At 37.5% G+C, this 16,063-nt stretch overlaps 1 protein-coding gene across 7 annotated transcripts in view; it reads right to left on the reverse strand.

Annotated features, from left to right (window-relative positions):
• The window catches only part of U2SURP (U2 snRNP associated SURP domain containing), a 70,808-nt gene that overhangs the window by 40,220 nt on the left and 14,525 nt on the right, over positions 1 to 16,063 (reverse strand). For 4 of the 7 annotated variants that reach the window (XM_074963820.1, XM_074963821.1, XM_074963822.1 and 1 more), the window contains exons 2-5: positions 7,411 to 7,458; positions 3,347 to 3,451; positions 1,916 to 2,030; positions 1,374 to 1,510 (exon numbers count right to left, since the gene is read on the reverse strand). In XM_074963820.1, coding sequence (XP_074819921.1) covers positions 1,374 to 1,510; positions 1,916 to 2,030; positions 3,347 to 3,451; positions 7,411 to 7,458 — 405 coding nt within the window. The remainder of the gene's footprint in view (positions 1 to 1,373; positions 1,511 to 1,915; positions 2,031 to 3,346; positions 3,452 to 7,410; positions 7,459 to 16,063) is intronic. The other 3 variants (XM_074963823.1, XM_074963826.1, XM_074963825.1) reach the window with 1 other exon arrangement.

A 16,063-nucleotide genomic window follows, 5' to 3' on the forward strand; every position in this document is an offset into this window, starting at 1 on the left:
ATTAAGGCTGAGCCCTCTGAACACAGAGTCAGGAAATACAAAAGTTAAAGTTGAATGTAAACCTTAACTCTGTTTTCATGCTTATACATTACGATGCAACCTTTAATCGTGTTCTCATGCTCAAACATTCTCTTTACTACTTAAGATAGAATTACAAGATGTTAAATGTCTTTGTAAGTCTTAACACTTATTTTAATCACAAAAGTTGACTACATCCTTAGTGACAAAGGGCAAATCTTCGCTACAGTGCTACATCGGCAGTAACATTTTTACAGCAACGTGACAGTGAAGGACTCAGTGGGAGGAGTAAGATGCACTCAAGAAGCGCAATTAAGCAGCTCTTTTTTGTAACTGAAAATCTTTGCACACTGTGAAATATCTTCTATGTTGTCCATTAATATCCGACTCTACTATCTAAATCCACAGCATATTGTTTTATGTTTGGAGTGAGTTTGCATTAATATCACTTGTTACTACTAATATCACTAGCACACAATGCTATAGATGCTTCACACATATCTAAAGATTGTAGAAAGAATTCTATTTAAGAAACATGATTAAGTAGTTAAAGACCATCATAACAAATTGACACAGAAACAGCATTAAGTCTGCAGGTTAAACCTTAACTTTCACATATTCTGACTTGAGTGTTCAGTCTTGCAGAGTCTTAATGTGCCCCTAACAGTATTTGTATTTTTTTCCAGTTTTTTTTTAAAAGCAAAACAAAATCAAACTAACAATATACGTGCAAACTGACAGAAGAGAGAAAAATGAAAGAGAAAGTAAATGCTTCATCTTAGAAGACTTGCAAGTCATGCAGGCTATTGGTCATAACTCAAAGAGCTGAAAGGATTTTGCTTAAGCTTCAAAAAAAAATCACCTTGAGACAGAGACCAAGCATGGAAACTATAGATCAGTCCAATAGATAAAAGTTTCTTAAAGTTCACGCATCTGAAAACAGATGGTTAAAATGAAAACTGTTTTGAAACCTTCAGAATAGCTGGTGGTACCAACCATATATACTTCAATAGTGATTGGGAACATTCTTTTAACATTCACCAAATACTAATTCATGATGAAGTTATCTTGATTAAAAAGAATACTTGAGCACGTACAATATTTCTTCTGAACGAAATCAAGACAGAGCTCCATTTTTAGAGAGCCATGGATACCAGTCTGCATACAGGACTAGTAGCCCTTCACATTCTAATCTCTACAATGATTTACTATATGGTTTGGCAAATCACTTAATATCCATGTCTTGTTCCTCCGATATGAAAAATGGGGATAAAACCACTCTAAGTAGTTAATGTGTATAAGTGCTTTGAAGAGGGATTCAACAGGTAGTAAATATTTTGAAAAGAATAACTTACAGGCTTTTTGGTTTCTATCATTAGAAGGGATGGAGGCTTCTCATTAGAGGATGGCTGATTTGGCGGATTTTTTTGATCTGCAAATCGTGCTGAAGGTTTGTAGATTTTACCTCGTTTTTCATCTGTTTCATGTTCATCTGGATTTAAAAAAGGAACTCAGTTAACAGTTACTGCATAATAATGAGCCAAAGAATCAGGTTTTTTGTATTTATTTCTGAAATTCTGTCTCCAACACAGAATCTAAAAAATTAGTTAGTTATTTATAAATCAAAATGAAATGCTGTAATAGTATCTCACACTGCAATTTAAATGTAATACTCAGGAAAAGCATGTGTAAAGTGTAGTTGGTTTAAAAAAGAAAAAAAAAAACCACTTTCCTTTAAATATTAAAAAAAGTGATAATTTATACAAACATCTCCGAAAAGCATAATGAAAAATTCTGGCAAGCAACATACTGCATTAAACACAAAATAAAATCCAAACCTAACCTTTTTCTTTGTAATTAACCAGACGTTGTAGGGGATAAAATATTCAAGTCTTACCTTTAGACGCGTTAACAATTCCTCCTCTTACAAATGTTTTCACTTTATTACCATCACTTCCTTCAAAGGCAGCAAGGAATTCTTCATAAATTTCTGCAGCTGCCTTCTCATCCTCCTACACACCAAATGTTAAATTTGTTTACTATTTTTACAAACAGCATCCATGAGACATCTAACCTTAAGTAGCCATACGGCTTTCCTTTTTATTTTCTAGAGGTCATGATACTTGTCCTAATTCAGCGTAAGTTTCAGTTTCAGACAAGACAATATTTCAGAGCAGGAATGTGGGAAGAATTAACAACACAAGAACTAGAGACAAACAGTTTTGTATAGTCAAATATGATTACTCATTTAATAAATGTAGAGTTGATTTTTTTTTAAAATGATTTATAATTTCAGAGGTAAAAAGAAGATGGCAAACACAAAAACACGACAAAGACCTTAGACTCTGCGCTAGTCTGTGTGTTGCAAAAAAATGTTTAGTGTATACTATGAGAGTCAAATTGTGTGTCTGGATGAAGTTAATAATGGGCTCAGTTTTAAATGGTGTGTTTCACAAATGACAAATTAATAAAAATAAGTGAGATAGCAAATTAAATTAAACACCACTGCATTGCCTTACATTAGGATTTTCAAAGGAGTCTGGGGAGGTTAGGAAGCTAGATCCCACTGAAAATTCAGAGAAAGTTGAGAACTTAACTTGTTTAGGCTCTTTGAAAACCCCCAACTTTAATTAGCTGAGTTGACATCACACAAGCTAAAGCAAGAAGTTAAAATATATTGAAACATGTTAAAGGCCTTTACTAAAATTCCAAATTTCAAGATGTTCTTAAGCCATTTTACATCAGATATGTGCATTTCTGCACCAAACCATATTTAACATAAATTTACTGTGTTCCCAAGATAAAAATCTCTAGTTTGAAAATAAAATCTGTTTTGTAGAATAAAACATTTTCAGCACTGAAATATCTAAACAGAACAGTGCCACTGATTCTCTTGGTCGAAATTAAAATCAAATAATACACAACATAAAACCACACAACAGAAAAGTCACCTGAGGTGATAGCAGGTCAAAGGGAGGGACTGATTTCACAGTCCAGTGACTGTTGTGACATTCAGTCTGTCATAACCCAAAGCTTTCAGGAAAGCCACAGAATCTGAGCTCTCATTTAGACTTAACCTGGCTTTTTTCCCATTTCAAAGGCAGACCTCTGTGTGCCCCAATACAGTTGGCACCAAATGTTTTTAAAATTACCACATGAAATAAATTAGTACAGTTACGGTATTATTTATTTAAATTTTTAAAAAGTTAAGTTACAACTAATTCTCTGAAACAGAATTTCTATTTATACTGCCAGTTCTTTGTTTGGATAAGTAAATGGCAAGATAATTTCATATATAAAAGAAGAAAAAAAAACCTTGTCTATTTACCATTACCTTCTTTTTTAACTCCTCTTGTTCCTTCTTACTTAAAGTCCTCTTGGCAGCACTCATTTTGCCAATACTGAATGCTTTAAGTTTGTTTTCCAAAAGAGGCTACAAAAGGAACAGAAAACGGAATGTTTAGAGAAGTAATTTTTAAATGCATCTCATCATTTGAATCTAACATCCAAAGTAACATTTTACCTGAAAGGACTCACCCAATCTGCTGATTTAGTTACTTGGAAAAAAACTGAAGTCTTCCTGGACTTGTCTCTCAGGACAGGTAGTTTTCCAACAGCAATACAATTTTGAAATATTTTGATAATTTAAAACTATTCCGCAATAGCTTATGGAGGAAGCGTTTAACGTCCAAACTTAGACGAGCTAGATTGGTGGTCTTGTGATATGTTCTGCGCTAACCTGTGGGAAACCTAACAAAGTCTGTGAGACCAATACATGTGTCAGCAGAAGCTGACACTGCTGAAGATGCCTAGTTGCTTAAACCTGGAGAACAATATGCTCCATAACTCAGAGGCAACCCCTGCAGTCATTTAAGAAATAAGGACAGGCACTGAAAAGAGCTGCAGCTAATTAAATTCTCTTGGCCAGAAGAATATTTTGTGATCCTAGCCAGTTGTGATGGAGGATTTTAATAGAAATAAAATTAGAGTGTTGAAGAATTTAAATATATGTTTTTGCTGTGGGAAGATACAGAGGAAAGTTATATTCTTGAGCCTTTTCAGCCCCAGTGCAATTAAAACCTTCATTCCCCAATATCGCATTCTCCTTGCCTCTCCCAATTTCATCTCTCCCCCATAAGACTACCAAAGAAGGAAGATCACATAGCAAAATTACACCTGCATACTGAAATAGTAATAACTGATCATCTGCAGGATTCTCCTGCTTCGCTGACTGAAGAAAGATAGTAAGGCATTGAGAAGGAGGACAACTTCTCCAAGAAATGGGCAGTGGGGAGGTTTGGGAAGGGGAGAAGAGACAAGGCAGCAAACTTATTTTGAAATTCCAACAGTCAAAAGACAGTAGAAATTAATCCCAATTTTTAAATAATTTAACTTGTTTGTTATTGAAACTATGAATCAATATGGGAATAAGGAAAACATCCCCAGTAGTCACCAGAACATCTCTACATATGGTATGACACTTCACCCCCTCCAAAATATTTTTGAAGCCCTACCACAGCTATCAACTCATTTATACACAATGATGCTAACGACTGCTATCTCAGCAACACATAACCTCTTTAAATAACAGGTCCCACACTTTGTGAGATGTTAAAGTGAGTAAGCTGAACAACTTAGTCATGATACCAAAGAGATTTCAAAATCAGCTGCAAAAAAAATAAATGTTAGCTTTGGAAAAACTTCTGTCTGGAATGGAATTTCTATCAGAAATGTCAATGCCTTAGTCATTTAACACCACTTCTAATAGAAGTTTCCAACTCAAAGCCATTTTTACACAACATGAAAAAGCACTGTAAGAAGCTATTGCTTGAAATAACTTGAACTACAATACTTGCTTGGTGTCCATACATGCACCGCCCTAGATGCATGACAAGAACAGAGTCCAACAATTGGAACGAGAGAATAAGAAGGCCAAAGGGTCACTGCTCTTGAACACTGAGAAGTTTGGCCTGGGGAGTGAAGTGGCTCACTCGTCTTAAAGCAGTTTTGTGCCCTTATGATTCCCAGGAAAACTTTTAAAATGTGAAGGAATACAATGTTGTCAGCAGACTTGGAAAAAATAATTCCGCAAGCAGCATGAAATTAACAAGGTTCTAGACTGTTTCATTGCTGGAATACAAAATCCTGTAAGCAGCTACAAAATTGACAAGAATTATATACTGCTTAGAAAAACTATAAAAAGAGCCAGGTACTTGAAAATTTTGGGGGAATACCCCCCCATCCAAAAAAATAGAGGTTGCCAGGAAGAGGAGAGTAATTGAAACAGAAGGAGGGAGGAGAAAGCTTCCATTTAAGTAGTCAGGTTGGAGCATGGAGGGAAGAGAAATGTCCCCATTTACAAATGCCTTGTTAACTAGAGGCTGACACAAAGGATGGAAAGCCCAAGCAAGATCCAGGATCTGTTAGCACCTGCTTCCTTCCTAGAGGCTTGGGGTGGATAAAGGATTTCTCACCACGGCACTGTCTTCGGAGCTTGCTGATGCACCCCTCATCTTTTTTGTGGACATATGGCTAGCAAGCTTATTAACAAGTTTTCCCATTTCTGCTGGGGAGCAAGTGTTCAGCCCAGGCCAAACTGAGCTGGTGAAGTCTACAGTGGTTTCTCCCCTGTGAGGGAAGGAAGCCACAAGTATTGTACCTGCACTGACTGGCTCAATCAGTTCTTTCAACTCATCACACAATACACCCTTTCACATTTGGAGGTCATACAAAAATCTCCTGCATCTTTTGAAAGGTGCAAGTCACTATGGGAGAGGTGCTTCAGGAGTTCAGTTGTATGGTGAACTGTGTTTCAGAAGCATAAAAAGAGGGTCTGCAAAAAAAAAAATCCGTATTCTACATACTAAACTGCTGCAAAGTGAAGCAACACAATCAACCCTTTTATGCAGAGTCCCTTCAACGGTTTCCTCACTTATTGTAGGCAGGCCCAAACTGAATGGATTATGTGGATGTGCCTAATATCAGCATGCTGATCAGAACAAAAGTGATGTCTGTAACTGCTGACCATACCTGGTACACCATCCTGCATACAAAACTAGACTGAAACTGTGAATGTAAAGTGTTCCATTATCAGCTTCAAAATTGCTTGTAAATCATCAACATTGTAGGTTGGTTTTTTTTTACTTTTGTTAAGCTATGCACTGATTCAGCTTTGAAGTGCAGTGGTAGTCTAAAAAGTAACCATAAGTAGGATCGGGGGCTCCACAGGCTTACTGTCTCAACTTTCAGAGTAAACCACAAAAAAAATTTTTTTAAATAAAGGAAAAGGATATTTTTGTAACTACCGGGCCTGTAAATTCAACCTGAAATTGAACTCAAACTAGCTCTTTCTAACTCATACAAAGGCTCTGCACCAGGATTGAGGGAGGGAGGCCACCTCAAAGACTAACGCCATGCTTGTTGTAATGAAGCTGCTTACATCCTGTCATTAAACAATAATGCTGGTGATTTATATGCAATTTTGCAGCTGATAACAGAACACCTAACATACACAGACTGAAATTTTGAAAAAATCCTGTGCGCAAACTAAGCTTGGTGCTGTGTTTCAGAGCTCTATTTCCCAGGCATCTGAGAAAGAATTCTTTGACTCAGAGCCCTCCCCACCCAGTGTACCCAACCCTGGCCATTGAAGATATTGGCTGATCATTTGTGTGTTGGCTCAGAAGCTGGTGTACCTATCAATTTACCAGCTATATAATGGGGATAAATAAGAAATCATCAGAAGAAGGCAAAAAAAAATGTTTTTAAAGCAAGAACAAGTAACCTAACCAGTCGATTTTGTAGAAATCTGCTCTACTAGGCATTCTAAAAAGCAGAGGTTTAAATTAGAAAACAATAGTTCACACACTAGATCACTTAAAAGATCACTTAATTTAGAAGGCAAGGAGCTACACTTTGTCTATAACACTGAAGAAATTGTTCAACTATATATACTCTCTTTACAACTAGTTTATTCAAACATCTATTGCCGTTACAAAGAATATTATATACAGCTCTTCTAATATTGGTATTTATTATGAAGGAAAGGATCTTGTTCTAGTATTCAACCCCTTTCTGGCAAGAAAGAGGTGAGGGGAAGACAAATTCTCTAGTACCATCATTAAGCAATTATTGTTTTCAAAATTATTTAAGAATATTCTGAAGTGCTAAAATGAGGAGTGTCATATCTCAGAAACGTGCAAACGGATTACGCTAAAAACCCAAGAGGCAGACACATATGCATGAGACTCGAAAGCAAGGTTAAAATAATTCTGTGAATCATTTACTAATGAATATTGATAGTTTATATTATTACCCAGCAGTGGGGGCTGACTGTGGCAAAATAGGTGAAGTATTCTTTGCAATCTAATAGCTATATTCTTTAGGACTTACGTGACTATCGGCAGATCCAGTCGTTTGTACCGCATCTGGCAGTCTGACCTGCAAATGATGGGGAAAAAAGTCACTTAGGAATATACTAGCAGCATTTACGGATAAGCAAAAGACATTGGCCCTTTCAGATGCAGCTCTTGGGCTTCCATTTTCATTTCCACCACTATCCTGGCATGCATCTTTACCCTCATATATTTAAGATTTTTTTAAGTATTTGAGCAATACAACTGGTATACTCAATGTGGATTGATACAGAAAAAAGGCTCTTGCCCTTATCCATAAACATCTCAATTCAACTCTCTGGATTTCACAAACTCATCACTTCCACCAGGATTCAGGAAGGGAAGGAGGCCATCTTAAACACTAATTCCAGGCCTGTTGCATTGATCCTGCTTAGAAACTGTCAACATGAAGTGCCTTCAAAGATAATGTTATTTGCTTCATTATTTTTGTCTTAAGTTATAAAATTAGTTACTAAATTTGATTTGTTGATATTATACTTCTGGGGGAATTCTGCGTGAAAATATTAAAAATTCTGCACACAATATTTTAAAATTCTACAAAATTCTACATATTTTATCTGTCAAAATAAAATGCAACATAATCATGCCAGTTTCAATTATTTTGGTAATTTATTTCAAATACAATACAATGGCTAGAGAATGGGAGTGGGGTGCACTGGAGGAAATCCCCAAACTCCCTTTGTCTAATAGTAATATTGCTAGGTTTGACCCTTTATTTCTAGTTATTAGTCAACAAATATATGCAGCCATATGCTAAGTGTTACATCATAGGCAATTGAAGAGCAAGTGACGGCTGGGAAATCAAACTCACTATTTATGCTGGCTATTGACCATCTCCAAAAAGGACAGCACCAAACAGGTAATGTAGCACATTTTGATAGGAATTTTTTTCAGTCCAAAAATTTAGACCAGTTCTAATCACTAAATCACCATATGCATTTATAAGGCTATTCTGTCCTTTACACAACTCTGGCAATGTAAAGGAGCCTTAAAACTTTTACACCTGTTTTATACTCCTGGGGGAATTCACAGAGACAATGGGAACAATTCACTAAGCAGGCAGGCTGCTACGTTCTGCTCTGCCCCACACCTATCTCCTCAGAAACACCCCCAAAGCCACACCTCTCCATGCCGAGTGTGCCACAATAGCGAGCAAGAGAGACAGAGCGTCTCTCTTTCTTGCAAGTCTGCAGAGCTCCCACCCTCCACCAAGTCCCAGCAGTGATTTACATCTCTAACAGCTGCTCCAGGCACCCGAACCAACAGGCCTGCAATGCCAGGGAGGGCCACGTGACCACTCTTGCGGGCTTCCCTTTGCTTCCCTGGCAAAAGTCACCCCCCGCCCCCCAGAAATCTGCAGGGGATACGAATTCTGTGCATGCAGAATTCCCCCAGGAGTAATATTAGTACAAGTTATTACTACGTTGTGATTAACCAGATCTGGATGGAATTAATCTTAACCTCCCCAACCCAATGAAGTTAACCCCTACTAGTGACACACATACTAGTTGACATCAAATTTTATTTCAAATTAAACTTTAAATGTATTTCATGTAATTGATATTAGCTTGATGAATAAATTTTGTTAAAAAGTGAAGATCATTGTTGCTTTTCTCTGAATAGTAAATTTAGTATTTTTAAAAGATATGCTTGTTTCTACTTCTTTCTTGCTATCTTTTCTAATATTAGCCTTTAACCTCGTAGCTGGTAGACGTTAGTAACCTTTATTTTGCAGAGAATGTTTTCACTTGAACACTGAGGGGTCTGTATGTACATAGGACAGCTATATCCGCAAAAGAGAAGGATATCAATTACCAAATAAGACAGAAAGAAAACTGTAATGCATTTGAAAACATCTCTAACACCATGAACATGGTAAAACTAAGTATACAAGAGGTAATCCCCTTATTATAGTAATCCACAAGCCTGCAGCTGCTAGAACTACAATTTTCCAAAAAAGAAATGAGGATTAAAGCAACCATTTTGCACCCAGAAGTACAATACTTGTAGGGAATTTATACAGGAGCCTAAGGACATCTAGACCAAATCTTAAGTTTGTTTCCTACTATATTCCAATGAGTAAATGAAGCTGTTTTATTAAGCATAATATAGGAGATTGAGAAATTACCCTTCGGAGGGCTGTATCTGTTCATTAGTACATAACTTATTCAACAACAGTGGGGATATGTATAATGTGAAATTTCATCTATGTTACCTAAGGGATATAGGACAGTATATTGGATAAAAATCTTTGGTGAATGTGAAACATCCCAGATTGGACACAGCATTTGAAACTCAAGTACAGAATGCATAAAAGCACAATGTTCTCTACTTTATCCCACCAGTGCGCCATTCCAGAAATTTTGGGGGAGGGAAGGAGAGAAGAAAAGGGTCAATCTCAACATCAATTCAATCTGTGCTATCAGAGAACAAACAAGAGTATTAATTTTTCCAGTGGCTTTTTATGCTGTAGAACTAGAATGAGACCAACAAGATAGATTACACTGATCTCCAAAAAGCCATCAGGTAGCAATAATTTTTAATCATTGCCAACTAGGGACAAATTCAAGCAAGTAATCCAAGAGTTAGAAAAGTCATGGCCTGGATTCATACCCCGCAAAGTACTATTTAAAGCTGTTCAGGCAGTGCATAGAAACTCCTTCAGATCTATAGGCTGCTCTAATGTGCAAGGCAAGCATAGATAAGCCCAAAGAGTCCAGGAGCTGTAAAACTGGCTCCCAAATGCCACCCTCCCACAACCTGCTCTGACAAGTAGACCTCAATGTAGAAGAAAATATGGCTCCATATAGCCTAGTATTGGGAAACCAGAAATTGATAGGAAAGGATAAAAACATGCATCCATTCTACTTGCTCAAGGTTTTGCAACACATATTATAATCTATTGGCATTCTTGTGATTATTTTACAATTTTATCATTGATGTTTTGGAAGGAGATTTGGTTTGGGGCATTTTAAGTTATGGGGAGTATTTTTTTAATTTTTCAAAAAAGTTTATCTTTAGAAAAACATTCTAATACTTTCACATGAAATTAATCACTTAATTCACCTATCCAATCATTTTATAGCTATATTCAATTCAGAAGTATGGAATCACATAGCAAAATGGCTCACTTGAAGAATTTGCAAACTTAGTGAAAAATATCTTGCTGTCTGAGAGTTAAACCTCTGAAAGATTATTTAAGGATTGTAATGTACAGTTGCAATTTACAGCTCTACTTTTAGACATTAGCTTGATTTACTTCTCCTCTCCCACCACTCCACTCCTTTTTATGAATAAGTTTATTGAAGTATAACAGAATGCATATTCAATTAAAGTATAAAGTCTGTGTGATATGATCATTAGGTGACAAAATGTTTTTAACCAAGCTATATTGTTTAAATACAGACTCCTTGGGCCCTGTTTAAACAGAAGCCATATCCAGACATACTATTATAATATATTCCTGGGAGAATTCTGCACCACTGCACACGCACAGAATTCATATGCCATGCAGAATTTTTTTTCCCCTGCAGAAAATACATTCTGCCGGAAAGGTGCTGTAGTTACTCCTTTCGCCCGCCATGGGCCACTGTGGCACCAGAACAGAGAGCAGCTGCTCTCCGGTGGGAGAAGCCCCAGCTAGGGATAGGGAAGAGAAAGAAGCTGCTTTCTGCACAGCGCCTGCCAGTGGGGCCAGGTCAGGAGGCATGGAATATGGGGTGATGGACAGCATGGGGCACATGGGGGGGGGTCACAGACAGATTCAGAAAGGCTATGGGGGGGGAGATTGGGGCAGAGGCTGAGTGGGGGTGCAGGGCCACATGGGGACAGGGAGAGGAGTGTGCAGGCACAAATGAAGGGAAGAGGTGGCTGAGTGGGGGTGGAGGGCCACACAGGAGTTGGGGGTAGCTGAGTGGGGGCACACGGACATGTGGGGATGGGGGAGGGTCTTCAGGGACATATGGGGGAAGGGGTGGCTGAGTGGGGTGCATGGCCACATAGGGATGGGGGAAGGGGATGCAGGGACACATGAGGACGGGGCAGATGTGTCTGATTGAATGAGAGGGTTGGGGTCATCCAGGGTCTACATGGTGGAGGCTCCCTAACAATCCCTCTCTGCCCAAAAAAACCCTGTTCCATACTTCTCCCACCCACACCCAACCACCTCTTAAGTCCATACCCAGGTTCCATCCCAGCAATTACTTCCCTCTCCCTCAGCTCCTCCATTACCCCTGATTCCCCCAAGTCTTTGCACAGCTTCTGAGGGGTGCAGGAAACCTGTACTGTTACAGGCATACTTGCTGACAGGTATTTTGAAAAAAATTACCAAAATAATTGAAATTGGCATGATTATAGTGTGTTATTTTGACAAATAAATTATGCAGAATTTTGCAGAATCTTAAATATTGTGCACAAAATTTTTAATTTTTTGGCACAAAATTCCCCCAGGAGTATAGATTATTAGCTATGTTCTTCCCAGAACATAGGGCCAGGAAGTTATCTGATTCAACCTGTAGTAACATTCAGAAGATGAGCCTGAAAATCCAAGATAAAGTTTACCTTCAAGCTACAGACAAAGTGGCACCTTTTCCATAAACACTCTTTATAAACCTCAACCTACCTCTCTCATTCAATAAATACTATCTATAAAAAATCAAATATTAATGTTTATAGTGAACTATAACCTGCCTAGTAATTACTTTTGTTTTTCAAAACTGGCAAACTCAATTCAAACTGATACAAACTAATTTTACCCCATTAACAAAATGAAGATGACTCAGTCCATGCAGTTATACACTGGTGCTTATGTAATATCTATATTTACTTGGCTTTTATTGTCACTCAACATATACTGAAAATAAGAATGATAATTCAGTGCTTTACAGAAAGGCAAAAGGCAATTTGCAGAGTTATCTTTTTAGACAAGTAACAGAATTAGAATCCCCTACTCACCTTTCACTGAAATTCTAGTTATCTAAAAAAGACTGTGAAGAAAGGTTTGCTAGTATGTGCAACAGATAGGCCTTGCCAAAGACAGATGGTTTTTGGCAACAAGTTCTTAAGCTTTGCTAGCTTTTAGTTCATGGCTGAACAAAACATGTCTCTTTTTAAGTATCCTTATGTAAAAGCAATTATACTGAAAGGTATCCAATTTATTATTAAATAAATTAAATAAACTAATGCACACATGACAAAACATGAAGACCAGTACATATACATATGGTCTCATCATAAATAGGGTATTTATTTTAGAAGAGGTTCCTTATTAAACCTTTCTTAACAGTGGCTGAAAGTTCAATTTTCCCTTCTCAACGAGTAAGATCCTTAATTTTAGATGATTATTGTTAATTGAAAACATTTTTAGAGAGATGCCACAGAATAGAAAAAAGTGCAAATTACATTAAATACATATGTTCCAGAAAACTTCACTACTACAGGAGGATCCTCTGTAACTTATGGCTGTTTCATACAACATTTATGTTTAAATTGAAATTAAAAGTAAAATGTAGAGATAACTAAAAATTTGGTAATCTTAAATTTCCTCAATACACCTCTACCCCGATACAATGCTGTCCTCGGGAGCCAAAAAAATCTTACCACGTTATAGGTGAAACTGCGTTTTATCAAAACATACTTTGATCCACCGGAGCGTGCAGCCCCCCCCGGAGCGCTGCTTTACCATGTTATATCCAAATTCGTGTTCTATCAGGTCACGTTATATCGGGGTAGAGGTGTCTTAGCTACTGAGCATTAACAGACTTCTTTGTTGTAAGAAATTTGTCTTTTAAACATGTCATATTAAGAAAATGTTATTCCTCATCAATCCAGATTGGAACAATGCAGGCACCAGTAGTCTAAGAAATACTTTGCTAAGAGTATGGCCAGTTTCCAATTGACCAAGGTATTAGCACTTACATCTGCAAGCACTGTGTAGCTTTAAGGAAACCACCTCCATTTTTAACACCACCAAATCCATTTAAGATAAATGTTGGACAGAGCTTCAAGAACTGAACTAAATAAAGGTCTGGTCTGCACTAGAAAATAAGCGCTAGGTTGATGGAAGAATTCTTCTGATGACGTAGCTATGACCTTTTGGGGAGGTGGATTACCATCACCAATGGGAGAACTCCAAGTTTCATGTGGAGACAAGTCCAAAGCCACAAAAGCCAAGGATACAATGCCCACAAGGAGATACAAAGTGCCGCCAGGCTTCAAAAATTGAAAACAATAACTGTGTCACCTCCCATCCTCCATACAATTCTATCTTCACATTCCTCACTTCACCTGCACCAACAGGTCTTACTTTCACTATTGAGGTAACACAAGGCACAGCTCAAGCATAGCGGTGGTAGTAACACCAGTTCACTGGCGCAACTAGGAATATAGCTGTAAATTAAAAAGCCACACTTCTTTTCTGAAAACACTTTTTCCTCCTTTCCAATTACCAACTTCAAACCTTTTTTCCATATCCCATTATTATGTGTTACACTAGTGCCTAACGGCCCCAATCTACAACCAGAGACACACTGTTCTAGGCCCTACACAAATGTAATAAAAAAAGACAGTCCCTGCCTCGGAGTGACAAGCTAGGTGTATGACAAGACAGGAGTGGATGAAAGACAAATGGCAGGGATGATTTGGTTACCACACATTAAAATGAGCATATTTTGAAAAATAACAGGAGCACAGCAAAGCTTGAAACACCCGCCCTTCTCACTTGTTATGGGAAAACATAGAAGGCTTACGACATAATTTGAAATTCTCCATCTTCTAAAGAAAATAATTTTCTAACCTTGATGTTTTGAAAATAACCTTCCAAACATGAACTGAGGCAGTGTCGTCTTCCTGGGGCTACTGAAAATTCCAGTGCCTGTGCTGCTGGCCACAGCTGTCTTAAGCAGCGGAATTAAATTAACAAAACCCTTGTAAGTTCCTTACTAGAGGCACTGGAAAACTCTGAGCATCAGCAGAGGCAGGTACAGAGGCATATGATCCAGCATATGAAGCGTAACACTTAGGCTATGTCTACACAAGAAGTACATTACCAGTACAGGAACACCAATATACTATACAAGAAAACCACTCCTAGCATGGACACAGCTATACTGGCAAAGCTGCATTTTATATCAGTATAGTAACACTCTCATGCTTCCATGAGAGAAGCAAGCTGTACCAGTAAAAGTGAAGTTTTGCTAGTATAACTGCATCTACACTAGGAGCTTCTGTCAGCACAGCTATGTCAGTCAGCGATCACACCCGACTGACACAGCTGTGCTGACAGAAGCTTGTAGTATAGACATAGCCACTGTTGTAAAGTTATAGTGAACAATACTGTACACTATTTTTTGAGAGGTTCAGAGTAGCAGCCATGTTAGTCTGAGAGAGAGTGTGTGACAGGGCAGATTTGATTTAAATCACTAGTCAGGAAGACTCGATTTAATCATGGATTTCTACAGAAAAGTGCATTCTTGTTGTTTGTTATAACCTTAATACATATTCTTCACAACTCAGAGATAGATGTAGATTTCATTTTTAGAAGGTACACACTATACATTTTTAAGTGATTTATTTTGAAAACTTTTCAGATTAGTTTTACAGCTGTATCAGAAAACAAATGATTGTTTGGTTATTTCATTTACCAAAGGTAACTGAAGCAGATATTTATGAAGTCTTTGGGAGGTGAACTATCTCCAATTCAACAGGTTAATCATTAATATTTGGAGGATTTTCTTGCCATGCTATATTAGGAGAACATCACCAGACAGATATTTAAATTGTTTTATTCAACTAAAACAACAATGTTATGTATTCTGGATTCTTTTCTTCAACAGCAAACATATAATATTTTAACAAAACAAGCATATGAATTTTTGAATTTAGTAAAACAGTCAAGTTTTTTAAAATCAGGTTCGTTTTTGATAAAGCTGTTTTTAACTAAAATAGTTAAATGAAATATTTAAAAAAAAATCAACTGTCAGCCAGGTCAACATGAGAAACTTAAAATATTTACTTCTGCAACTAACTCAGTAGTCTTCACCTTCATTTTCCTGTTTGTTCATAATCTGGAAAAGAAAAACAAGCTTTTCTCCTTTTTCAGATCCCAAACGATTTCTCAACTTGGAATGAATTAGTCCAAAGGAAGAAAATATTCTTTCTACACAGGCAGAAATTGCTGCTGTTAAAAGTGAGATCATCATGTCAACAGTCTCTGAATCCAAGTGCTTAAGTGACTTCCACCAGTTCACTGGTGTGACTTTCTTTAAAACATTATCAGCAAACAGATATTTCTTGAATGGTTCCTATTCCCAAACTAGGTCTCTTTTACGGCCTGCTGCCATTGTAAGTTTTCCCTTCTAGTGAGAGAATGGTATGGTAGACCTCAAATCAATGAAAGCTGTACTTAGGGTGACCAGACACCAAGTGTGAAAAAACAGGACGGGGGCAGGGGGCGGGGAAATAGGAGCCTATATAAGAAAAAGCACCAAGTATCAGGACTATCCCTATACAATCGGGACACCTGGTCACCCTAGCTACACTCAGAAAGACCTCAAGACTTCTGGAATATACTGCTCAAACAGTTTCACTTTTGTTTCTACTGCCTGTCCCTCCCTTCTCACGTTTATCTCCAA

This window comes from Natator depressus, chromosome 9, assembly GCF_965152275.1.
Source record: "Natator depressus isolate rNatDep1 chromosome 9, rNatDep2.hap1, whole genome shotgun sequence".
Taxonomy (NCBI): Eukaryota; Metazoa; Chordata; order Testudines; family Cheloniidae; genus Natator; species Natator depressus.